General features: G+C 37.3%; 1 protein-coding gene across 26 annotated transcripts; it reads right to left on the bottom strand.

Annotated features, from left to right (window-relative positions):
- Positions 1 to 381: 381 nt before the first annotated feature.
- On the bottom strand, positions 382 to 26,579 carry Znf518a (zinc finger protein 518A). 26 transcript variants are annotated; one of them, XM_087185006.1, is made up of 6 exons: positions 26,209 to 26,412; positions 25,396 to 25,501; positions 23,848 to 23,928; positions 15,231 to 15,381; positions 8,770 to 8,872; positions 386 to 7,995 (listed from the first exon to the last, which is right to left on the bottom strand). In XM_087185006.1, the coding sequence occupies exon 6, from the start codon at positions 7,864 to 7,866 to the stop codon at positions 3,415 to 3,417; it is 4,452 nt and encodes a 1,483-aa protein (XP_087041132.1). In that variant the 5' UTR covers positions 7,867 to 7,995; positions 8,770 to 8,872; positions 15,231 to 15,381; positions 23,848 to 23,928; positions 25,396 to 25,501; positions 26,209 to 26,412; the 3' UTR covers positions 386 to 3,414. The 26 variants fall into 26 exon arrangements, with proteins under 26 accessions (XP_087041149.1, XP_087041132.1, XP_087041136.1 ...); XM_087185010.1 differs by having other exon boundaries at positions 25,411 to 25,501; XM_087185005.1 differs by lacking the exon at positions 26,209 to 26,412 and adding an exon at positions 25,703 to 26,200.
- Positions 26,580 to 26,967: the final 388 nt, after the last annotated feature.

The following is a 26,967-nucleotide window of genomic DNA, read 5'->3' as shown; positions in this document are numbered from 1 at the left end:
CTGCTGGGTGTGGTGGCACACACCTGTAATCCCAGCACTGGGGAGGCTGAGGCAAGAGGATTGCTGAGTTCGAGGCCAGCCTGGGGTCCACAGTGAGTTCAAGACCAGCCTGGGATACACAGTGAGTCCCTGTCTCAAAAAAACCAAAACAAAAAACTCAAAATGCAGAAAATACATTTCAATTTGTGCTAATAGCAAAAACTCTAATTTTTTTTTTTTTTGGTACCAGGGATCGAACTTGAGACCTTGTACTTGCAAGGCAGGCAGCAGAACCACTGAGCTAAATCCCCAGCCCTAGTGAACTATTTTTTAAAGTAAATGTCAAGGGCTGGGGATTTAGCTCAGTGGCCACTGCACCTGCCTTGCAAGCGCAAGATCCTGAGTTCAATCCCCACTACCAAAAAAAAGTAAATGTCAAATAGTGAGAGGCTCACTTCAATAGAAATGGACAAACAGGAAAAATAAAAATCTCTCAACCTAGAAATGTGATTGAAAAAAATAAAACTAAAACCAACTCTTCACTTGTAATAAGAGCTTCAATATAGTGAATGCATTTTGGAGAACCATCTTTGGTTCAGTTTTAGTCAAGAAAAAAGAATGGATAGAGGGCTTTGGGGTTTTTTTTTTCCTACTCCAGCAGCCTCCTTCAGAATAACCTAAATTAACAAAAACAAAAGTTCCTACTAGAACCTGGGTCATGATGTTAAATGGCTTTTAAAACTTTTAAGACAAAAAATGTATATTCCAACATTACATTTATTTTTGTAGTATGGCTATTCTGAAATGTATATTCATAGCGCTATAGTTCTTTCTTCTCTCTATTCACAGGAAGTAACACCTCATTACAGATGCATCCATAACAACAGCTTTTCAATTTTATTGCTGTTAGGGTACTGAAGTGCATAAAACTCTATGGTTTACCTTGCCAGTAAAATCACAGGGAAATTATGGTAAATACGGCCTTTCTCAAACAAAATTTCATCTATTATTTTTGGAGAAAAGTCTCACTTTATTTTGTATAGTTTAGTAGCATTTAAAAAACACCACACACACATACACGTGCGCGCACACATGCACACTTACTTAGAAATCTAAGTATTTCTCATTTGAATAAAATTTCCATCAGATTTTAGGATGAAAAAATTCCTTGTATAAACACAAATTTGACTTTAATTGAAGAAAATGTTCATTAACAATGAAGTTAACAATGCTTACCATTCTTTAAACATGATATACATTATTAATATATACTATATATTTCCAATTAACTCCATTCTTAGGCTCAATTAAGAAACACAATTTTAACAGGTTTTATACAAAAAAATACTTCACTAAGAAAGTAGATAAACTGCACAAAAACAGTACAAGTATAATCTGCATAGCAAGATAGCTTGAAGCATCTATGTATGGCTTTCTTTAAAATAAAACTATTAGGGGAATGGGCCCATTTGGGACCTACTGTTACAGTTGACGTATGTAAACTGTTTCACATCCTTTTTAGGCACTTGCTAACAATAGTGTTCAATCCCTGAAAAATCAATTTACTTAAAAAAATCTACACCTGAAATAAACACCAAGAGAATAACATGAATAGTCTTGTACATATATTCTTTTTAAATTAAACAACTAGTTTTATTAGTGCATGCACAGAACTAAACTAAAAGAAAAACAATTTTTGTCAAAAACTTTGTGCAAATTTACATAACAAAGTACAAAAATTATGTACAGATTTTTGTTATATACAGAAAAAAAGCCCTGAAGTTTTCATCCAATTAATAAAAATATTAACACTTATATTAACAATGTAACAAAAAATTATATAGCACATAATTTTGTAATATAAGAACTTCATTATCCAATGATCTAACAAAACTTGATACAAGTCTACAAGGTGAAAAGTGTAAATCTGCTGACTATTGTCATGAAAATGTTCATTTTGAAACTCTGGCAGACATGTCCCTCAGTAATCTGTCCTAAAGTTTTATGAAACGCCACTGCGTCCACTGTTAATGCTTTCCCACTTTCAAACATCAACAATCAGCAAGTACCTGCTCTGGGCTGTCAGTTATACTGAAAAGTTGTAACAAAAGTGGTTTGTCTAGCTGAGCTTGGTGGCATGTGTCTGTAATCCCATCAATCAGGAGGCAGAAGAAGGAAACAGCAAGTTCAAGTACAGCCTGCACTACATAGCAAGTTCAAGTTAAAAACAAAAACACATACACGCAGCCAAAAAAAGGTTGTCCTAATTTAGACATGTTTAAATAATAATAGTAATTAAACACACAAATACGTGACCTACTTTGTTAATCTTCCTTCAAATTATTGTGTAAAAACTTTGATTTTTGGCTGGGGATTTAGCTCAGTGGTTTCGCTGCCTGCTGCGTAAGCGCAAGAATATGAGTTCGATCCCCGTTACCAAAAAAACAAAACAAAAAAACAAAAAGTTTGATTTTCAAGAGAATCCATTCCCTTTTAAGTGCTTCTGTGTTCCATGGTTTTAAAAGGGATGGCAATCACAAAAAAAGACGCCCGTTTGGTTTACTGGGAAAAAATTTAAATCAGATAGGCATAGTTCCATGAAAAGGTATTACTGAAAAATATCCAATTTGCAAACATGCTGAAAATTACTAACTGGATTTTAAAACTAAACAGACTTTAATGTTTCTCTTGAGGCTGCCCATCTACTGCAACACAGTCATTCAGAAAAAGAAAATCACCTTAGGTGTTCTAATCTCTGACCTGGGACACAGCATAAGAAGAAACAAGATTTACTTGCCCCAAATTCTTCAAGTATTAAGATATAACTATAGTGAGTTAAAAGTACTTTTCAAAGGAGTCTAATACCCTTCAAATGAACTGAATTTATTAGCAACATAGATTAACTTCTTTACTCAGGCTGTTATCTTTACAAGTGATGAGAAACTCATTCAGTTTACATTGTGAAAGAGTTATCTTCAGAGGAGCTGTATTTATCAGATTCTTAAGGCTAGTGGAAGAAGAGTGGGAATGAAGCTGTCTGCCATTACCTGTACTAACAGTGTCTAAAGAAGTAAACTGGAAAAACTGATCATAATTCTCTTTAACCGTAACTTCCCACAAACACATCTTTAAGAAATTAAAACAAGGGCCAGGGATTTAGCTCAATGGTTCTGCTGCCCGCCTCACAAGCGCAAGGTCCCGAGTTCGATCTTCGGTACCAAAAAAAAAGAAATTAAAACAAGATACATCTGTGCGGATTAGTTTTTTTCAACTTATGTGTGCAGTGATGGCATTTTCAAGTACCACACATAAAGCTTTTGCTCTTCCATGGAAATATAACTTTAAAAATATTGCAGGAACTATGAGTAGAAAATGCTCACATCATGATAACCCAGTTTTCTTCTAATTTTACTTCTCCTTGATAATTTTGGTAAACTATTCTAACACATTCCAATCCCGAGTAGCTTCCATTAAATGTCTCTGCCCATGACCAGCCCAAGTATCCTGATTGTCAAATACTTTACCACAAAACCAACAGTTAAACCTAGCTTTCAAAACATTTTCAGAGGTAGTTTTTACAATCTGGTAATTGTTTTTGCTTGTCTTTTTGAGCGTTAGTTTGAGCACAAATCTTTCTTTCACAGAACTAACAGGTTTAAATGTTTTATGCCTCTTGGAAAAACCATCATAAGTTGTTTTAGAAGGGTTATAACAAACTGGTTCTTGTAAAGCACTTACAGTTCTTTTTGACAATGAAACCTTAACTATGTGTCCATTAAATTTGGCGACAGTTTTCATTACATTTGCTACTTCTGGTGTATCTGCATCAGGATGGTTCAAAACCACAACGGGTTGGTTTTTCCTAGGACATTTCACAAGCTGTGTGGAACGAAAAGGGAAAAGTCGCAAAATTCTGACTGAATCTTTTGAAAGCCTAGGTCTGCTAAATCCAAATGTTTCATGCCCTTCTTCAGCTTTAGCCTTTTCTTTACACTTTCTATGCAATGTTGATTTTTTTCTTGGAGGTTCTTGGTAACTATCCTTACACTTCCGTTTACAGTTTCTGTTTCTAGATAAAAAGGCAGTTTCAGAATCTTTGGCTCTTACGTGACTCTTCACTTTTGAAAAATTTCTCTTCGAAGTTCTTCTATTGAAATTTCTCTCAGTCGTACAACTTGTTTTACACCTTAATACTCTAGCCTCTGAATGGTCACTGATACATACTGGTTGCTCAGAAGATTCTGGGCACATTGCAGTAGAAGTTATAACAATTTCATTTGCTGGCATCAAATCATCTATTAAAAAGGGTAAGGCATCTCTAGAAGACTCGGGCTCTTTCTGCTCTATAGTCTGATTAGAAGGTACACCATCTTTCTGAAATGAGGATACAGAGCTGCTAACTGGCATACTATTAGCAGCAGTAACATTTAAAACAGGGTTAAAAATTTTCAGTAATATTTTTTGTGGTGTTCCCTCAGGTCTCTTTGGCTGTATATTTTGATAATAAGCACTATTTTGGACTAACGTGGGTTTAAGCAGCTCAGTGTTATTTGGCATTACACACTTTAACAAAACAGCTTGTTTGCCATCAGGCAAAAGGGTATAAAGAGGAGATTTTGGAAAAATTTCATTCTGCTGTTTTAATGAATCCAAGATATTCAACTTTGTGCCCTGCTGCTCAGATAACACATAAGGAGGAACAGCTTTTGCTGAAGAACTTGATGTTTTAATAACATAAGGGCCTTTTAATGACAATGTATTTTCTGAGCTACTTTTCATGCTCAAACAACTGCCAATGCTGGAACAAAGTGCAGGTGTAAGACAATTACTGTTCTGTTCTACCTTTAAAAAAGGGGTTTTGCAAGGCTCCTTTGTCATAATTCCACAAGCTGGTGCACTCTCAGTTTTGACAGTGGAAACACTTTCAGGGTTCCTATTATTAAATGTGAGAATAATTCCAGGTTTCTTGTTTAAAAGAAGAGAAGCAGGTACTCTTTGTGTATTAACAAGTGAAAGTGGTCTTCCTGAAACAACATGGAATCCAGGCTTGTTAGCGACATGTAATGGTATAAAAAAACCTTTTGGTGTTGGAACAAATATAGTTTTTTTCTGTTCTGAGTTCAGAGGTGGATTCTGCATATATAAAGTACCTGAATTGTGTGTAGTGGCTCGTAGTTTATCCTTTACAAGCTGCTGTGTTATTATTGCATCTGACTGAGTCTTAAGTAATGTGCTAATACCTGAAATTCTAGGTGTCTTCCCTGAATCTCTCACGTCCTGTGAAACCGATAGCACTTGCTTCTTTTTTCCATTAAATTTTAAATTTAGATCATTTGTAGGGATACTACCAACACTGCCAGATGGAACTGGGAAGACACCTTCTACTTTGATGTCTTTTGAAGATTCAACTACTGTTCCTTCGCCCTCATGTTTTTGAAGTGACAGGTCACAATGAGGCGTCAGGCTTTCGTCTGGAATTTTAGAGTCCTGTTTTACATCATATTTTGGTTTTAATTCCTCCTGAAGTAATCGATTTAGTTCAGGTGGCAAAAATTCTGATGCCTGTTGGCTCTGGAGAGAGAAAACAGATGTGATCCTAGGCATCATAAGTGAATCAACATTAGAAAAGTCATTCCATTCTGGTTTTTCATTCACACTCTCTAAATTTTGGTTTGCATTAGTGTAGAGGTTCTGTCCGTCAGTATTCTGCCCTTTCTCTAAAACACACTGCTCTTCCATTTCACCTTTCATTTTCAAAGTTCCATCTTTGTCATTTAAAAGGCTGACAGATGCTAACAAGCTATCTGGGTTTGAACTCTCCTTCCTCACTAGTGATAGAGCTGTCTCACTAACTGGTTGTTGAGCAACTGTTTTGCTGGATGAAGATTCTCTCTGAAAGCTTTCACACAGTGCTGTTCCTGAAAGCCTACGGCGTTTATTAGAGTTGTTCACTTTTGAGTAGTTATGAAAAGGTAATGATCCTTGGTTGGAGGACTCAGCAGGTAGCTCAGAGTTGACATAATTAATGCAATAGTTATGCATATCTCCACTGTTGCATACACTTGATTTTGTGGTATGGCTGACTTTATCCGGACTTTTATTGATGGTGTTTGATACCTCAGGATGATGCTGAGTGATACGACTTCCCCATAAGTCAACAATATCTCTTGCTTCAACTTTTGTGGTCAAACTCACTGATGTGGTAACCAATTCTGATGATGCTGGCAAAGGAGACACGCTTTTATTGTAATCCACTGTTTGAAGCATATTATTCCTTTCAGATATCAAAGCCATTTCTTTTTCTGAAATTTTTTTCCCTGAAAGTATGGGAGATGAACGTGAAAATGGAGTTGTTTTCATATAAACCGTGTCATTTAAATCAGTTGTCGCTCCTGTTAAAAATCCAGTGGTATCCAAAGTCTGGGGCTGCAAATTAGCAGTACTGTCCTTTACGGCACCTGACTGTGAAGCTGGTAAATATAAATTCTGCTTGCCGGTAGGCAACAATTTTATTACAATATGTTGTCTTCCATCCACCATCCTGAAGCCCATAAACTTAGCACTGTAATTAGCAGGAACTGTTATTTTATTATTTTTTACCATTAACACTGTTGGTCCTTGTAGAGCAGTCTTCAAGAAATCTGAAGTAGAATTTGATCCCTCATCAGCTCCATTATACTGTCCACTGTCCAGAAAGGTTGGCTTTTCTGACTCTGACTCTGTGGGCATATCACTGTTCTCACAATGTAGTCTTTCACTTTTGTCGTCATTTAAATGCTCTTGACCAAGATGGCTCTGGTCTTCAGATTTCATTTCTGCACTGTTTATTAAATTAAGCACTTGAGTGTTTTTGTCGATACTTCTGTCACTTCCACTGTTAACTTTCTTACGTATCCAGAATGCCTTCCTTGATGCACCTATTTTATATCTTTTCAGAATCAGCTTAAGTTCAGCTGAAGTCTTTGCCATCTTCTTTTCATATTTATCTTTCTCCAGTTTTTCTTTCGCATATAAGTGTTCTTTGTGCAAAGTTATAATATGTCTTACAAGATGGTCTTTCCTGGTGGCACCGTAACTACAATATTGACAAGTGAAAGGAAGAGTACCAGAATGAATATGAAGGTGCTTCTGAAGCTCTCCTTTGGTAAAACATACATGATGGCACTTACCACATTTGTAATGAATTTCATTATGTCTGTGAATGTGCTGAACGAATGTGCCAACATCCTGGGTGGAGAATATGCACTTTTCACATTGGAAATTACCATTAACACAGTGTGTGGATATGAAATGTTTCGTCAAGTCCAATAAAGTATACACACACTCACTGTTACAAATGTCACATTTTACTAAAGTGCTTCTGTGGGTTTGGCGGTGTTGTTTAAATATCTGGAAGTCATTTGCGGAAAAACTGCACATTTCACAGGGATATGAAGGTAATTCACCATGGTGCCACATTTCAAAATGTTTCTGCAAATCATTGGGGCTATAACGAGTGCTATCTCCACATTTTAAACAGCTGAAATTGAGTATTTTTGCAGACATTTTTATACCCTCTTCTTCTGTTCTCTCAGACTTATGAAGCAATATACACTCTTCTGCACGGCTTATCGACTTTATACTGATAGATTTTCTTGCAGTCTGTGGTTTGCTACAAAATAATTTTCTATATTTGTTAACTTCGTGTTTCATTAGGACTTCATTTGGAATATTTACCTTCGGCAAGTCGATTTTCACATTTTTAAGTTTATAATGAAAACTACTTTGTGAAATTTTTGGTTTAGGTACTGATCTCATAGTATCAACTACCAGATTTTTCATATTACATCCCATTTTTAAAGTAGTTTCTTTTTCATCACAAAATGACTTGTTCTGTTCAGAAGGCATGATTTAATAAAAAAAAATCCCAGTTTCTCTTGCTCCGAAAACTCTTGATGTTATCTGTAATTTAAACAGGAAGCAATATTCTGCAGAGGCATCTTCAGAATAACCAGGATTTTGCACACGTCAATTCACCTAAAATTAAACAAAGAATTGAAATTTTCATCACAAAATTGAAAGTCAATTTTGTATCTTTAAGTTTATTTTGACACAAAGTAGAAAACACATATATTAAAGATACAAAAGATCTGTTTTTAAGTACGTCAAGAACAGCTTACCAACAAGAAATAGTTGAAAGTAAAAATAACACTAAACTACAAGTCTGAAAATGCAAGCTCTAGTTACAATTCTGGTATATGATATTGGGAAAGCTTCTTTGTGCCTTAGTTTCCTCATCTAAGAAACCAAAATCACCCTTCGGATAAGCACCCTCAAGCTCTAAGATTTTTATCTTTAAGGTGATAAGACAATTTTAAAACAGGGTTTTAATGGCTAAATATTGAAAGCAGACTATATGTCCATCAACAGATAAATGGATAAAGAAAATGTGGTATTTATACACAATGGAGTACTACTCAGCCATAAAGAAGGATACGTTTTTGACTCGCTTATGGGAAAAGAGATACACCTTAAAACCATAATGCTAAGTGAAGTAAATTACATACAAAAGGTTAAATATTGTATGGTTTCTCTTATATGAGAAACCCAAAGTATAAATAATTTAGGAGCACAATAAAAGACAGATGATAAGAAACAGATAGACTTTATAGAGATGGGAATGGGATTTGGGGAGGAGGGGAAATGGAAGGGGCAGGAAGGAAAGTAAAAAGGATAAAGATGCGATATGCGTATATACCAATTCCCCACAATGAATGTGCTCATTATGGATCACAACATGTATAGTGGTACCTCGGTTCATGAACTTAATCTGTTCCACCATTTCGTAAAAGATGGCCACATTTGTCTTTGTGCGGGAAAGACCGCCACGGTCGTCTTTGTCACCCGATGCAGTCTGCAAACAAAAACAAAAGTTTGACAAACGTTTTTGTTTGTGAACCAAATTGCTCGCAAACAAAAGTGTCTGTAAACCAAGCTACCACTGTACTAGTAATAAAAGGAAGAAGAAAAAAGAAACTGTGAGTCAAATAAACCTCTCCTCCTTTACAAAATAAAAATACAATAAAACAGGGCTTTAACAATCCACTTATTTATCTATCAATCAACTTACTGATTGACAGAGACAAGGTCTTGCTATGTTGCCCAGGCTAGCCTTGAGCTCCTAGCTGAAGGGATTCTCCTGCCTCAGCCTCCTGAGTAACAGGGCCATAAACATGCATCATTGCACTTGGCTGTATGTATTTAAAAACCTAAGCAAGAGAATACTAAACACTTAAGTTCTAGTTATATAAAATGGTTTGTCTATGCAACACTGACAATTTTTTTCATTTCCTTACTTGACATAGCTAAAAGCACCATTCATCTAACTAGATGAATAAAATAATCACTACATGAATAAAAGCTTCATTCATTAGGGCTGGGGATTTAGCTCAGTGGTGCTGCCGCCTGCCGTGCAAGCGCAAGGTCCTGAGTTCGATCCCCAGTACCAAAAAGAAAAAAAAAAAGCTTCATTCATTAAATAAAAACAACAGAAAGACATCTTCTACTCCCCCAAGTTATCACTGCTAATTAGTTAAACAAACAAACAAGAAGAAAGAAAAAGAAATAGCACATCTCCCTCCCTGGCTTAGTCCCTAAGTCCATCTAACCTTTCTGGTTTCCTACCATTTTGGCTATTTGGTTGTTTGTTGGTGTGTGTTTTTTGTCCCTAGCACTCAGACAGATGGAGGTAACAAAACCCTATTTCTATCCATCTCTATTTATTAAAGCATTTACTCTTGTGCTCACATCGGCAGCACATATGCGAAATCGTTTACTCTCAATGGTTTTCTTTCTGTCTTTCTCTCTCTCCTCTCTCTCTCTCTCTCTCTCTCCCCATCCCCTCCCCTCCCTTCTTTTCTTTTTCCTCTTTCCTTTCCTTTTTAGAAAAGCACCCCTAGCTCCACTCTCTTAATTTCTTCACCCGTAAAAGGGAACAAAAAAAATTAGCATTTCCCTTCCTCTTCCTCTTTCACAAGGTTGTTCTGAAGATTAAACGAGAAAACACACATAAAGGTATCTTGAGAGGTACTATGTAAATGGTAGCTACCATTAATACTATATGTGATTACCACGTATGGGACAGGACAATACACAGCTGAGATTAAAATCTGAGTACTAAAGGTTCACTATTAAATATATCAAACTCTATATTAGAAATTCTTTTATTTTTGTACTCATATATATGAATTTTACATAAAGTTAGATAAGCTAAAGAAAGTGTACATAATATTAAGCTCCACTCGTGTTCAAAGTAAGGTCTCACCTTTAAATTTCAATTAATCTACAAACACCCAGGAACGTCACTGTTTTAGAACTCCTTTGAGGGAACGTAATTAAGTTAAATTACTTTACATATTAAGAGGCCCTTTTAGTATTTCTCAAACTTAATACTTCGGGCTGGGTCTACAAAAACATGTTCATATACATGCTAAACTGACAGCATATATTCTATTAAAACGGTATCACCTTTTGATTATCTTTACATAGCATGCCTAATACTATAAAACGTTAGTATTTTACTTTAATAAATTTCCTACAAAACTAAATGTAAAAACCTCTTCTTCAAAAGTAAAAGAATGCATTGCTAGAACAAAGTGCAATGATACCTGGTGGATGGATACTCTGCACCAATTGAGAACATTCCCTGCACAGTGATTTCCCATCTGTGGAACTTTAACTACACCAAGACCAGAACATACGGTTCAAGCATGTGAAAGTTTTTTAGCACAGCTAGTAATGGTTGTTTTGCATTAGCCAGAATGGGACGTGGGGGTCATTCTGAATTACCATATCCAAGCTTTTCTATACTACATATACAAGAAACGATTATCATGGGTTTCATTACAAAAGGCAAAGTGCTTCTTACAAGCAGTATCACATGTTTCAAAACATATTTGTGTAATGCCAAAAAATTCTATTTTTATATTTCTCCTATGCAAGAACTAACAAGATCTGGTCCTGCTTAGCTTCTGAGATCAAGTAACATCAGGTATGGCCATAGACAGACATTTGTATTGCTAAATACCATCAATTTCACTTCAAAATAACTAAACAATTTAAATTTCTTCAAAAATAATCTCGGGCCGGGGACTTAGCTCAGTGGTGCCATGGCCTGCCTTGCAAGTGCAGGGTCCCGAGTTCGATCCCTGGTACCAAAAACAAAAAAACAAACAAAACAACAATCTCAAAGTCTTATAGCCAGTATAAGAATAGGCTTTTGAAACAATCAACTAACACAAGAAATAAATACCTAATTAATTCATGTGAATTTTGATGGATGTGGTGGGAGACAGGAAAAGAAAAATAATGTTTAAATTTAAAAATATTGGTTTACAGTAAAAGGGGAGAGCCCCTAGATACCTTCTCCCTCAATCCTATTCTTCTCCCACAAAATACTGTCAACATTTTAGTATGGAATCACCCAAATATATTTATAAATATATAGCTGCACATACACTGCATCAGTTAGCACTGTTTATTCAGTTGCAGGCATCCAAAAATCCAACTCAGCCCTATTTAAGCTAAACAGAGGCTTCGCTACATTGGCACAGTCCAATAGTACACTAGGCTTAGCAGAAGCTCCAGCTAGGGATACAATGTAATTAGTCCCTGGTAGCTATCTCCATTTGGCTTCACTACTGGGCTCCAGCTTATGCCAAAATGACTTGCTGAGAGTTCCACGTTAATATTTTTCCAGGTATAAACCTCATAAAAAAGCATGTCACTCCCTCAAAAGCAGAGTATAAATAAGTCTTGGGCCAAATTTTTTTAAGTGTCAATCTCTACTGACTTCTACATCAATCAGAGTGTTAACTCAGCATCAGTTAGATACACTTCTTTGAATAACCACGCATGGTTTATAGGCCTTTCATTGGAGACAGGGGCACATAAACACCATTCAATAATAGAACTGTGATTAAGGAAGAGAGGATGGTTCCCCAAAACACAATCAGAGCACTACTACGGGGGGGGGGCAAACAAATACAAAAAGCAAACAAATAATGTATATGGAGCTTTCTTTGTTTATTCTTATACAAATAAGAGTATTATACATAAAATTTTGCAACTTGACTTTTTTCACTTTTGTATCATGGACTTCTTTCCATGCCAGTGCAAACGTATTTAGTTCACTTTCAATGGCTGCAAGAGTATTTCACAGCACAGATATATTATTATAGCTTATTTAACCAAATGGTCACTGGTAGAACCTTCCACCTTTTCCCACTTTTTCCTATTACTGTATAAAGACTGGTACAGTTACAGTTCTTGCATGTAAAACATTACGCACCTGAGTGTTTCTGAAGAATAGCTACATGTATACTTGTTTTCACCCCAATATATGCACTTCTACAGCTCTAAAAATATGCTTCAACAAAATTAAAAATCCACCATGAAAATGTAATTCAAGAGCCATTGAAAGGCTTGTTAATTAATTGCCCTATCTATTGGGTAGCTCTTGTCTATTTTTTATGTCTGGCTCTGACACAAAGACAATTATGTTTTATAATTACAAATGATGTCATAGTTGTAGGTGGGTTTATCCTTTCCTTGCAGATTAAAAAGGACTGTGTATTAAAATGTACCTTGTTGCAAATTTTACTAATAACCCAGAACAAGATGAATTACAGATCTATATAAGCAAACATTCTATCAACTATTTTGTTGCAACGTCTTAATAAAATTTCAAAATATTTTCACTGATCTTAACAAAGACAGTTGTTCTCACCAAATTCATTACCATGATCCCCTCAAAATAAGACCTACCCAGAAAATAAGTTCTAGCATGACTGTAGAAGAAACATCCCCTGAAGATGAGCCCTACTGCCTCTTTTGCTCCAAGGGATGTCCCCTCTAAAACCATGCTAGAACTTGTCTTCCAGGTAGGCCTTACTTTCAGGCAAACAGGGTATCTGATCTGACAAGTTGAAGTAAGGAGAATAACCAAGCTATTACTCATAGCTATCCCTTTAATGAGGCTATCTTTGAAACAGTAATTCCAGAATGGAATGTTTGTTTGGGTACCGGGGATCTAACTCAGGACCTCGCACTTCCAAGGCAGGCATGGTGCCCCTGAGCTAAATCCTCTGCCCCAGAATGGGATGTTTGTTATAAAAATGTTAATATCAAAGAAAAGGCAATATAAGGCAAAGGGCCTGTGATGGGTAAGAGGGGCCCTAAAAAGAGCTACTATAAGTAACTGAAATTCTTACAAAGCTAAGATAGAAGACTGAGAAAGTATCTGCTCTCCCTTCACCAAGGTGGAGCTTAATTAAAGAAGATTCCAAAATGACAAGCAAAGTAGAAATTTTTTTTCCTAACATAACAGACCAGATTCAAATAAGAGAAGCCTCAATAATCTAAGAATCAAATTTCAGTTAACTACTCCACCAAGGCTATTCTGTGTAAGAATTATACAAGGTTTTGTTTTGTTTTAAAAACTGTCACTAAACCACTTGTCTGGTTTGCTTTCAGGGACTAAGGCAAGAGTCACGGAAGGAAATCTCTGAAAAAGTAGGAACTTCAACTGTTCAACTCTCATTACAATGCTATGTAACTCAGGAGTCGAAATGCTATGCGATAAAACTCAACAGATAGCTTTGGTTCCTTCTTTCCCTAATTTTGGTTTACTTGACACTTAAAAATTCATTATACAAAGACCATTAACTCTTTATTTCCAAGTATCAAAAGGCTTGATGCTGAGCAGAAACTCTTTCACTATTACTACTACTTATTTCCTGTTTCATCTCTGACACGTTTTCTGCATTATTCTTAAGTGTTCATGTCAGTTATCACTAATTCTGGCTTCAAATATAAGAACTTAAATGTGCCACTGGGAACATTTTTGCTGGAGAAAAATAGAAATTACAAAACAACACTAAGAAAAGAGACCACCTTATTAAGTAATCCACTTAGCTTTCACTTGGTAACTATTTAATATTGAACGTCAGTATTTTGAATATGTAATTTACAGTACATAACAGAAGTCCCCACACCCTGGACTGGTCAATGGACTATTGGGAAATGGGCCTCACAGCTGGAGGTGAGGGGTGGGTGAGCAAGCCAAGCTTGACCTCTGTTTACAGCCGCTTCCCAGTGCTGCCATTACTGCCTGAATTCTGCCTCCTGTCAGATCAGTGGCCACACTAGATTTTCATAGGATCTTGAACTCTACTGTGAACTGGGCATGCCAGGAATCTAAGTCCCATGTTCCTCTGAATCATCCAGACTTCCACTATGACCACCCCAACCCCAGGCAATGGAAATACTGTCTTCCATGAAACCAATCCCTAATACCAAAAACACTGGGGACTTCTGACATACAGTCTGAGGGGGAGTTTGTGTATTTTAGTCAGTTTGGGGTTTGTACTTCACCTTCAATTTCAAAGTTGGTCTAGAAAATCTATTTGGTTTTCAACTATGTGCAACCTGTAAGCATGTAGAAACAATGATGATACCTGATAGCTACTTATACTAGGACCGCCTCCTGCGGTCAAAAAAGGTACAGTCTATTGCAAACATTTCAGGTAGCACAAAAAGAAAGAGAAATTTTATAGCAATTTCAATCCTCAAACCTATTAGGTTAATGCTGTTTTTATTACAGCCCAATTTCCACTCCATCAACAAGAATGACTGGTTTGAAATGTGCTACCTAAATTACTATACTACTGTCTCGTAGGACTTGACCAATATGTAAGTCTTAAATAAGAAAATTCTTTTAAGAGTACTAAGGTAATTCAAGGAATTTCCTGCACCAAGATAGTAATTTAAGCTATCTGATTTCCTCTCTCTCCCAAGTGCTCCAAAATAACCAAAAAATACAATAAAGAAAATCCTACAAAATAGGAACCCAAAAAATTCCAATAAAATATCCCATATTATAAGATATTTGGTAGGAAATAGTGTGGTAATGGAAGAGTGAAAACAAGTGCTGACCTACTAAACACTACCTGCTTTTTTTTTTTTTTTTGGAACAGGGTCTTACTATGTTGCCCAGTCTGGCCTCAATTTCCTGGGGTTTCCTGCCTCAACCTCCCCAGTAGCAAGGGACTACCCACATGCCACCACATCCAGTAACTAACCAACCACCATTTTTTAAGGAAGAAAACCATTAAGGGACATTTATCTAAACAATATTTAATAAGCATCCGTCTGTTACGCTCCATTTAAAAACTGAGTGACAAAATTCTGCCCGCTTCCTCAAATAAACATACCTTGGGAGAGAAAGCAAGGATTGAGTAGAACATCGGGATGGAGCCCTTTGGGTGATGGTGGCTCAGGCTAAGATATAAGAAGAAAAGGAATCAATCCAGAGCTTTGAGCTGGGTCTGGAAGCTAGAAAGGGCAGGCAGTTGCTAGCATCAGCTGTTAGGAGAAATGTAAAGAGAAAATTCTTTGTGAACAAAGATAATCTTCCTACACCCATGGTTATCTTCCTCTACCTAAGACTTTTGTCCTTTCTCCATGTAAGTAAATTATTATGTCTATACCAGTGGTGGTGAACCTTTTAGAGCTTTCAATGGTAACAAAGAGCCCCTTGCCACACGAGTGCCATTAGTTCGCCACCACTGGTCTATACTGTCAAAAGAAAATTAAAATTCCTACATTTCCCTTCCTTCTGACTAGAACAACCTGAGTAAATCTTGGTTTATTCTCTAAGAACTCATCTCAACTAACAATGCAAAAAAAAGATAAGCAGAAACAAAACTGGATACAGTAGCTCAAAACAGAAAAATAATCTGAATATTCAGAAAACCACTCCCTTTCTCCCATCCAACAGTGAAATACATTAACTACAATAAAAGTTATTGCAGTAAGAAAAAAAACCCATAAAAAAAATCAGGTAATATAGTTATCCACCCTTATCTTGAAGGAATACATTCAAGGAACCCCAGTGGATGCCTGAACCCACAAACAGCACCAAATACTATATATACTATGTTTCTGGGTCTGGATGTCCCCTCAAAGCCTCAGCAGTAATCGGTGGATTTTTCAGAAATGGCTGAATCTAGAGGGTGTGATGCTGGGATTAGGGATGTGTGATTACTAAACCAGTACTGGCATTGGTTTGGCATCACCCTAATACCAGTAGTGTGGGTAAGAAAAAAGGGGCAGAAAGATGCTGTTAAGGTGCCCTTGCTGCTTTTGCGACCTTGTGGTGCCATGAACTGTCCTCCTCTGTGAAGTCCTAGGCCAAGCCACCTTGCCTTGGAGCCACCCGATTACAGACAGGTCTGAGAGAAATCTCTACAAACTGTGAGCTAAATAAATCTTTCATCCCTTAACTTGTGAGTGTTGGGTATTTTTGTCTCAGCAACGAGAAAAGTAACTAAGACATATACATATCTAGGATAAAGTTTAATTTATAAATTAGGCATAGTATGAGATCAACAGTAATATTACAAAATAAAATGATTTTAACAGTATTCTGTAATAAAAGCTGAGTGGATGTAGTCTCTCTTAACAACTCATTCTATACTCATACTTCTTGTGTGATGCAAGATGGAAACAACGCTTGCGTTATAAGATGAAACAAGGTGAATGATGTGGGCATTGTGACACAGCACTGAGTTACCACATGTGAGTTACTTGAACACAAGCACTATGACACTATGAAGGTCAATGTGGAAAACAAGACAACAGGCTGGATAAAGGGATGACTCACATCCAGGAAAGGTCAGAGAGATTTCATCACACACTCAGAATGGTGTACAATTTAAAACTTATGAATTGTTTATTTCTGGAATTTTCTCTTTACTACTTTCAGACTATGGTCAACGGAAAAGAAGGGACTGCTGTAACTGGCAATCTTAGGAAGATGTGAGATAATATATTGAAAAACTAGAGTATACAGTAATGTAAGAAAACAAAGGAGATGGGAGAGAAAAAAGAATTTTGGAAACGAGAAACACATTACAGTAAATATTTTGCTTTTGGAGGAAAAAAAAAAAAAACTCTTAAATTTTCAAAATCAAAAGCTCCCCAAATGCCAGACAAGATTACTACTACTATAATTTATCCAGGTATAAAATTTTAATTTAAAAAATAAAAATAAAATGCTATCCAGAAAGTGTTTGGGGAGTTACTTAAAATGGTATTCCATTGTCATCAACAACATCAATTTTAATCAGACACCAATGTCAATCAGACATGTCATTCCCAGCTGTAAATGTCCAAAAGACAATGGAATAACATTTGTAGAGTTTTGAGGGGAAAAGGATTAACCCAATAATTCTATATGTGTGAAAATCCTCTTATGTGAGAGGAAAAACAATTTTGGATACATAAAGTTTCAGACTGTATTCCATATATGTACTCTGTGGGAAATTTTTAAGTAAATGCTTAAGCAAAATCAAATTTTATATCAAATAGGAATGAAATAAAAAACAGAAATAATGTAATACAGAAGAAATATCCGTGGATTAAAAAATCTACAACATATAAATAAATATAACCAAAATACTGAAAAGAGCATTTGTATCATCAAATATATAAGACGTACGTCCAGAAAGCTCCCCACTGGAAAAGTAACAACAGCAAAAAAAATTTTAGATGCTGGAAAGCATATAAATATGTAGTATTATGGCTTATATCTCGATTTCCCCACAAAGCCTCATGAGCTCATAGGTGGGCCTTTGGGAGGTGAATGGATCATGGGTGTATGATCCTGGATTAGTCCACTGATCGGCTCAGCATAGTTCTGGCTGTGGATGACAGACTTTCAGAAGAGGGAGGACCCACCGTGGGTGTAGGTGGCACTAATCATGAGGCTTGTAACTTGGACAGAATAAAAGAGAAAAGAAGAAGCCCGCTGCTTCCTGCCTACCCTACCATGAACTGTCTCTACTCTGCTGTGTCACTCTGCCATGCTGCCCCACCTGGAATAAAGCAACTGTTAGAATCTATGTATTAAGGAAAAAACATTTTTAAAAACTTACTGATTTCTTACACATAAAATAAGTAACAGGATGATACATAAAATATTAAGACAACCAAAAGAACTTTTGGAAATAAGGAAATATAAACACTAGGCACAATGGCACACTCCTAGTCGTACTTACTGCTACTTGAGAGACTTCAGAAGAATCTTGACTTCAAGTCTAGCCTAGGCAACACAGCAAGACCCTGCTTCAAAGGAAGAGAGAAAAAGAGGAGAAAGGAAGTGGGGGGAAGCCAGGCTGGCTAGAAGAAATAAAAAAGGGAATTAAAAGTGGTGGAAGGTGAAAGTGAAATAATCTCTCAAAGTGTATAGCACAAACACGGGGATAAAAAATAGGAGAAATGGGGTAAGAAAGAGAAGCAGATAAGGTCTAACAGTAACCAGAGTGCAGAAGAAATTAAAAACACAAAGCAGAAAGACAACAACAAAACGATGTTTTAAAGTACTTAATTGTTGAAAATCAATTTCCAGACGAAAATGTCCACTAAGTGTACAGCATAACGAACCAAGGCATACCACTGCAAAAATTTCCTAACAGTGGAGACAAAAAGAATATCCCACAGGTTTCCAGTGTAAGAAGCCGCAATATTGATTATGCCCAAAGCATGCTCTAAGTAGTGCAGGCTGTAAAGAGTTACATCCCTCAACTGGCTTACTTTAAAAAACAAGTCTGACTGAAGCTATGGGACTCACACAAGCATCTCATGAGCACTGCTGTAGCACTCAGGTCAACAGGACCTCCCTGCTAACGGCCACAGCTGAGACCAGACTAATGGCCTATGAAGCTGTGGGGCTAATATGTGCCCCACGATGAGATAACATGTGCAGCTGAGGTTGGAGTAATTCAAACCAAAATTCCATTCCCACAGTTAGTGCCTCCATAACTTGAAGGACAATGTTCTAATTACAACATATACTTTGTTGATCTTGCTTCTAATTTGAAAATGCTTTGTCTCTTCTCTTTAAAGCCTTGTCTGCATTCATTTCCATAGTAACAGCACATACTGCACATCTGTACACATATCGCACCTTTACACCAACTGATGAACAATAAAAATCAGTGGATGTGACCGACCCGGGCCTTTTCCTGGGGATCCAGCATTATCCATCCCAGTGACCACTTTCTCTCTTTAGTTCTGTTTTTAGTGTATTTTTTTTCTTCAACCTTGTGTCACATACTGAGGAAGTGGGGACTAGACACTTACTACAGGGGGCTCCAGCATCCAGAGAAGAAAACGGGGCCACATAACAAAGGATTCAAAAACAGACCATTTTAGACTCCTGAGCAGCAACAATTAAAGGACAAAAGACAAACAGTGATACCTTCAAATTCTGAGATAAAAACTTTTAACTGAAAATTCCACACCTTGTCAAGCTATCAATCAAAAGTAAGAATAAAGCAGATATACACAAACCTAAGACATGAAAACAGCCAACAAAAGAACAAATGGAAGAGAGAGAATATCCCCAAGGTGACAGTAAAGGGAAATCGTAAGAAGACAGACAACTGGGCATCAGATCACACTGCTCCAGGCAGTCCAAAAATAGGACATCCTGAAAGTCTAAAGGTGAGACACATTGAGAATTTTCGTCACTAAGAATCTCATAATATCAACCTCAGTACAGAATTCTCAGAGAAGACTAGTCCAGATCCTTATCTGTATTTGAATTGTGTTGACATAAACTGATGATGTTTCAGCTTCCCCTCCATGCTCTTATGTTCAAACCATCTAAAGTTATGGTGAGCTTAGAAACCAATTACAGACCAGCTTACCTGCTCTGCGACACATCCAATGTGTTCACACCATAGGCCTATCAGATTGTCCAATTATGGTTAGTCCTAAGGGTTCCTAGGATTCACTCATGACTTTACTGACTTCGCCGAAAGGGGCTCTTGTAAACCACCAAAGAACCTAAAGCTACACTATGATCCAAGTACCTTGCTCACTTTAATTTCCCTTGGGAGCTTTCGTTTAACAAGGGCACTGCTGCCTTTTTATTACATAGCTAGATTTAAGTCTGTCACTAAATTTTCAAAACTGAAGAACTTGGTGTTTATAGAATCATAAAAGTAGCAAAGTAATAATGGGACTTTCATATGGGTTGGGAGAAGAGGGAAGTTATAACTACAGAAAACAACGTGGTTTAACTTAATTAGTTACTATGCAGACATTTGTTTTTTAATCTTTAAACTACAAGGATATTTTATGTATTGCTATACAAATACCTTACACAAAGACAAAATGAAATGGACAAAAGACAGAAAGTTACGGAAGAATCTAAGTGAAAATATAGCTATCCTTAGTAGAACTCAAAACAAAGCCAAGTAAGAAAACTGCCAATTAGGTTATAAAAGGTGTTACATATTTTCAATGCCCAGTGTTAGCCAGTGAGGAAAAAGAACCCCTATAAGATACTAATGATGGAAATATAAGCAGGTACAACCTTTTACAAAGAACAGTTTGAAAAAACATATATATACATATATATATATATATGTATATATATGTATATACACACATGTGTTATGCATATATACAGTAATACCTGGGTTCATGAACACTTCTACTTGGGAACAATTTGGTTCCCGAACAAAAACGCTCAGCAAAATTTTGCTTCTGTTTGCTAACCTCGCATTAGGTGACAAACAACCTCGGCCATCTTCTCCACACAAACACGAACATGGCCATCATCCCCAGAATAGTGGAAAAAATTAACTTTGTGAACCAAGGTACCACTGTACGTACATGTGCATATGTCTATGTAAAGTATATAAACCTGGGGGAAAAGTATAAAACTTCTGATTCAGTTCTATAACAGCGTCCTAAAGGTAGGCAATACTCAGTGATATTCACTGCAGCACTGTTTATAAAATCACAAAATTAATCACTAAATGCCTAGCGATACGTAATAATTGTATATTTTCATTCAACAAGACAGCATTTAATTTAAAAGATATTATAGGGCCGGGGATTTAGCTCAGTGGTGCGGTTGCCTGCCTCGCAAGCGCAAGGTCCAGAGTTCGATTCCCACTACAAAAAAAAAAGGTATTATAAACACATATCAACCAAAAAAAAATCCAAGATACATGAGGCAAAAAAAAAAAAAATAGACACACTAAGACTCAATCTGTTCAAATAGTGATAAATGGATAGAGGGTGGATAAAATATGGGTAGATGTACCCACAAAGATTTACAGCAAAAAGTGTGAAAAATACACATATAAAAAATGGGCTTTTGGAAAAATTTCAGCCTCTCCACCAAGATTCAGTATCCAGTTACTGGAAAATAACAACTTGGGGAGCAAAGCAAGAGAGATGTAGATCCCCAAGAACCAGGAAGGATCTGACAGGGTAATTAAAAGCTACAGAGAAATCAGAGAGACAGAACACAACGCCGAGAAGGGAAAATGGAGTCTACACTTCCTCCAAAGATCCCAGCTCACAGCTCTTGAAAAGGGAAACCAAACCTACAGAGACAAAGCGAATGCTGGGGATGCCAGGTGGCCTCAGGGAGAAACACAGGGGAATAGACCAGAGGTTGCTGTGATGCCCAGGGACAGTGCAAGATTCTCCTCCCACAAGAGTCTTTCAACAGGCAACAGCTGGCGAGTGACTCCAATCCAACAAATCCAGACAGTGCTTGCTTGGACACCATTTCAGACAGGGGCTGACTGCTTGAACACATGAAAACCAAAGCAGCCATCTTGCCCAGAACTGTGGAACAAATTAAGCTTGGGAACAAAAGTACAACCATAATTTCTTTTCTTCTCCCTTTTTTCTTTTATCTTCTATTTCTCATCAGTTTTTTGCTGGTACCATTACCTAGTCCTATAAATATTTTGTCCCACCTCTCTCCTCATTCCCATGCACTGTAAGGTTCAAATTTTTCTTCCTGCATTCCCTTTCCCCAAATCCTTATATCTTTAATAATACAACCATAAATCTTTATTAACCTTTAAATAGTTAACTCTACAAAATTACTCAGGAATTCTTTTCTACCATTAGCGGAGATAGAGCTGTCACATGTAGTACATATTAGCTGTAAGTCAATACCTGAGTTGCTTTAATGTTTACCCTATTAATTGTGGATTTCTTCTCTAGGGTTAAGGGTGGTACAATTGGTTCTTATACTACATTAATATCCAATTTGTCTTGGATGATACTACTGTATCTCATTTGCTTAGTATTACCAGGGTCACATAACTGTTGCTATTAAGGGGTTTTTTTAGAAAGTAAACAACCAGATTACATTTGTGACATTAACAGTACTAGGGTCCATTCCTAAACAACTAGGTGTTGGGCCAAGCACACTGCATCCTTCTCTCCCAAATTAACCAAGGTGGTTGGATCCTGGGGCTGAGGCAAAAGACTACAGTTAGCCATTCCTAAAGTACATCATTAAAAAGTGACCAAAGAGGCCGAGATACATGAATACAGTGTATGGAAAAGATTTAAGTTTTTGTGGCCCAAATTCATTAAATAAAATGCACAAAACTCTAAAAAAAAAAAAAAAAAAAATGTGACCAAAGAGATCTCTATACTAGCAATAAAATCTTTATATAATAACTGTCCACAAACCTCTACAAAAAGCAAAACAAAAGTAAACAAACATATACACACACATACATATATATGTGTGTGTGTATATATACACATGAGAAGACAAAATTCCCAACTTCCCCAAAGCCACTCCTCCAGAGGGCAGAATATCATAAGCATATGCCTGACTTGGAAAGGAAAACTCAGGTTAGAAAAGAGACCAGCGAGGTACTCAGAAGGTATAACTAAAAGATACAGGGAAAGTAGAAAGCATTCAGATTAAGTGAGCCATAAAGAAGCCCCAATAGCTACAACCAAAGAGAACCTCTCCATGCCACATGATACCCAAAGTACCCAGAAGTCTATCACAGGGACAAAAATCTCAAAAGCTGTTAAAGAAAAACAACAAATCTCATGTAAAGGTAAATCCATTAGAATTGCAGCAGACTTCTCAACACACCTTACAGGCTGGAAGGTTTTAGAGAAGTGTTTCAAGTCCTTAGAACTTCCAAGCTTGACTTACATATCCATATCCTATGAAACTTTCCTTCAAAATCGATGGTGAAATAAGGTATTTCCATGACAAGGAGCACTTCAAGAAATTCATGATCACCAAACCAGCAATACAAAAAATACCCATGGCTATCCTACAAAGAAACATTCAAGCCAACAATACCAAAAAGTCTAAAAGAATGACTACACCTGGAATGCTGAGCAAAAGCAATAAGGGAAACACATCTCAGAATCTGTGGGATACATTGAAAGCGGCTCTAAGAGGGAATTTCATAGCTATAAGTGACTGCATTAGAAAAACAGTGATCCTCAGGATGATGATCTCAAGGTTCTAGAAAAAGAACAACAAATCAAACCCAAATCACTGGAAGGGAAGAAATAATAAAGATCAGAGGGAAAATTAATAAAATTGAGACTAAAAAAATATAAAAGATCAAATAATCAAGGAGTTGGTTCTCTGAAAAGATAAACAAGGCTGATCAACCCATAGCCAAACTTGCTAAAAGAAAGAGAGAAGGCCTGCATTAATAAAATTTGAAATGAAAAAGTACAACAAACATTACTAAAAAAAAAAAACTAAAAACAAAACATTACTGAGATCTGGAGGATTATTGGAAATTACTCTGTAAACTTATATTACAATAAAGTAATCAAAAATTACTTTTTTTGCATACACTAAAATGAAAAGCCACACATACATATTTTATCTTGGCCCAAAATAAAACATAACTTATGAAAACTCTCGTAAATGCAACTAGTTTATTTACTCCAATATTAAAACATATTAACTGATTACTTAATGTACTATATATTCCAGCACTTCAGTCATGGCCATACCTCTTTCTTCAAGGAGTAAAAGGCACAATTTAATGCTTGGACAATGTCACAATCAGGAACAGTGATCAAAAGAGATGATATCTGGAAATCAAAACCAAGATTTCAAAACTTTGACTGCAAAAACTATTAGGAAATGTTTCTGTGCTCTTGACCCCATTATAATTCATAGTCAACTTAACTGTACAAGGTAATGAAAAAAAAACTTCTCTGCACTTAAGCATACAACATATCATTGAAATTCAAAGGTAACACATCACAAACTCAAAGTTCAGAATCAATCTATTTTCATACTTTCATGTAATACAAGATAGAGAAAAGAAGTCTTGCTCAAAATCGCAAAACTTGAACTAGTATATGGACCTGACTTATCTCATTATCCAACCATCACAATGGTAACTCCAAATTATCATTTCTAGAAACTAACATCCTATGAAAAGTGCTCACCATGTGAAGCCAATACCCCATTCACAGCCTACACCCACCTCAGATCAGACAACAAACCTTTGAAGAATAACCCTTTTCTCTGCTTGTAGTGCTTTGCCAATTATTTTTTAGTAGAGTAACTGAAGGCACTTGAACAAGATGCAAGTTTTCTATCATTAAAAGAATACATATTAAGTGCTACAATGCATCAATAAGAGCAATTTCAAACAACTACAAACAGAAAATGCACTAAAAGGGCATTTCAAGGTATATTCTAAAGTAAAACTAGACCGAGGCTAAAATACTCCTCTTTGTAATATTTCAAAATAAACTTTGGAACGACAGTACACTACAGAACGTGAAGTATGACAACAGGTAAATATTTCAAGCATTTAAACGTTCATATATCATCGCTTCTCGGCCTTTTGGCTAAGATCAAGTGTAAACGTTCATATATTATCAATGCACACAGCAGGTATTCCTTGAGGTTGCTGTCCTTTATCCTTTCATAAAGCCAGACAATAAATGTTTTTAATTGCTAAATATGATAGTGAAAACTAGTATGATTTAATTTGCCTTTCCTGTGAATGCTAACACCCGAACATGTCAACACAATGCCATGTCTTCGTGAATTCCAGAAAAATACACAATTGCTGGGAAATTATGCATAAATTTCTACACCTTTGCAGGTAAAACTCTGAAAATGTTAGCAAATTTCAGTGAATCGGTTGAAATGGTTTCTATCCATTTAACTTGATATGAACCTTAAAGTACATTCATCTGACAATAGGCTACAGAAAAAAGCAATTCAACAGTATCAGTGAACTACATCTAACCTACAGATTCTCAAATTAATGAAGTTCTCAACTTGATATAGTTTAACTGTCTTCATATTTCATCACTGCGACAATCATACGTTCAACATCCTTAAGAATTCCTTGAACACTAACTTATTTTGCTCTCTAGACTTTTGTGTAACATATTCAACCTTGTTTCCCCTAAAATGCCTCGAAAGCACTAAATGCCCCACATTTAAACCTAAAGAAAACTGAACCCTAACTTTTGTTTTCTGAACTTTAAGCTACATCTTTTTCATCGGTCTACATGAGGGTTAAAACATTTTACCTCCTATATATTCACCTCTTCTAGTTTCGACTACCAAAGCCATCCATCCAGGGACTATCTACTTGACAAAGAGGGCACCATGTTCAGAACAGATTCAAAATGGACCCTACAAATGAAGAAGTCAGTTACAAACAAATTCATCTGTCACTGGGTGTGGCTGGGGTCTGCAAAGAGAAGCATCTTTGCCCAACTCTAGAGGACAGGGAGGGTGCGCGCGCCAGGGTGCTGGGCACCGCTAGAAGAAAAAGCCCCCAATGACCACAGACTGAACCCGCGTTAGGGTTGCCGTCGAGGCGGGCCAGCTAACCTACAGCTCGAGGGGTGCGGCGTGAAAAGTGCCCATGCTGGCTCCAGCAGCCGCGGAACCTGCGGCAGGGTGCTTCGAGCGCCGCGCGCCCCACTTCGCCCCAAACACCGCGCCCTATCCGCCCCTTCCTCCCGGGTTCCGCTGCCCCTCGGATACGCGGATGCACACTGTCGTCGCGGTCCCACCCAACTGCTAGGCTGTGGGCGTGGAGACTTCAAAACGCCCAAATTTAAAACAAAGCCAAGCTAAAGATCGAAAGGCCTGCTCTAGTGGCAACAAAAACGCTGAGTAAAACGACTGACTTCTCTAGAAAAACTTTGCGGCAAGTTAGGCGGAAGCGCTGAATGGCCGGGACTATTTAACAGGCGCTACCTATCGCAAGAGGCGGATCCTTGACCTATCCGCGGGACTCTGACGACCCACAAACTCGCCCGTTGCCCCCAGGATGGTCCTCTACAGTCCCCGACATCCTAAAAGATATGGGCGGTCCCGCTCTCGGGAAATACCTGTCAAGTCCCCACTGCCTGCGAGTCCCTCATGGCGGCCATTACCCTTCCATCCGGGTATTCCGGAAAGCCGATGAGAGCGCTACCGGGAATGCACACTGTGGCGGAGGAATTTGCACTGCACCTGAAGGGAAGCGGAAGAGAACGGAAGCCGGCAAGGTCCGCGCGTCAGCCTGTAGAGAGTAGGCCATGGACTTACTGCTAACTTCTCCAATTAGCGCGCTTCCTTATCTGTTGACGCCCCCTTTGCTCACCAACAGTGGCTGCAGAGGTTCTAGTGCCAATGGAATGACAAAGTCCACTGTGCTCTCCACAGTAACAGGAACTGTGTGGCTTCACAATCCCTTGCTAACTAGGAATAGTCCCAACCCTGAGCTTTTACTCAGTTCTGGCTTAGCAAATTCATCTCCCCACCACTGGCTTGTGACATGCAGGTTTTAGCACCCATTGAAGCCCTGGTCAATGAAGCTACCACCCTAACTCTTGGAGATATGTTGAACTCCAGATATGTACACATTTAATAATTGTACTGAAAGTTCTCTTTACATTGTGAGAGGTTCTGATTCCCAGCAAAGGAATTATGCCATATCACACTATATAGCGCTGGAGAATTTCTACGTGGGTCTTCCTCAGCTTTTAGTAGTATAATGTCTTATTGATCTCAACTTCTACAAAAATTATTTTGATTTTCAAAAGGGAATGAGGACATGGCAGCAACATAAACTACAAAAAAACTTTGGGTGGAAAGATATACCAAAA

The sequence above is a fragment of the Heterocephalus glaber genome, unplaced genomic scaffold, assembly GCF_053883595.1.
Source record: "Heterocephalus glaber isolate CG9 unplaced genomic scaffold, H.glaber_assembly_v1.0 deba00001497, whole genome shotgun sequence".
Taxonomy (NCBI): Eukaryota; Metazoa; Chordata; class Mammalia; order Rodentia; family Bathyergidae; genus Heterocephalus; species Heterocephalus glaber.
This window is presented reverse-complemented; position numbering and strand designations above follow the sequence as displayed.

What these genes read in the sequence shown, in the direction of transcription:
- Znf518a (XM_087185023.1), bottom strand. Translation starts at nt 7,866, where the DNA reads ATGCCTTCTGAACAGAACAAGTCATTTTGTGATGAAAAAGAAACTACT.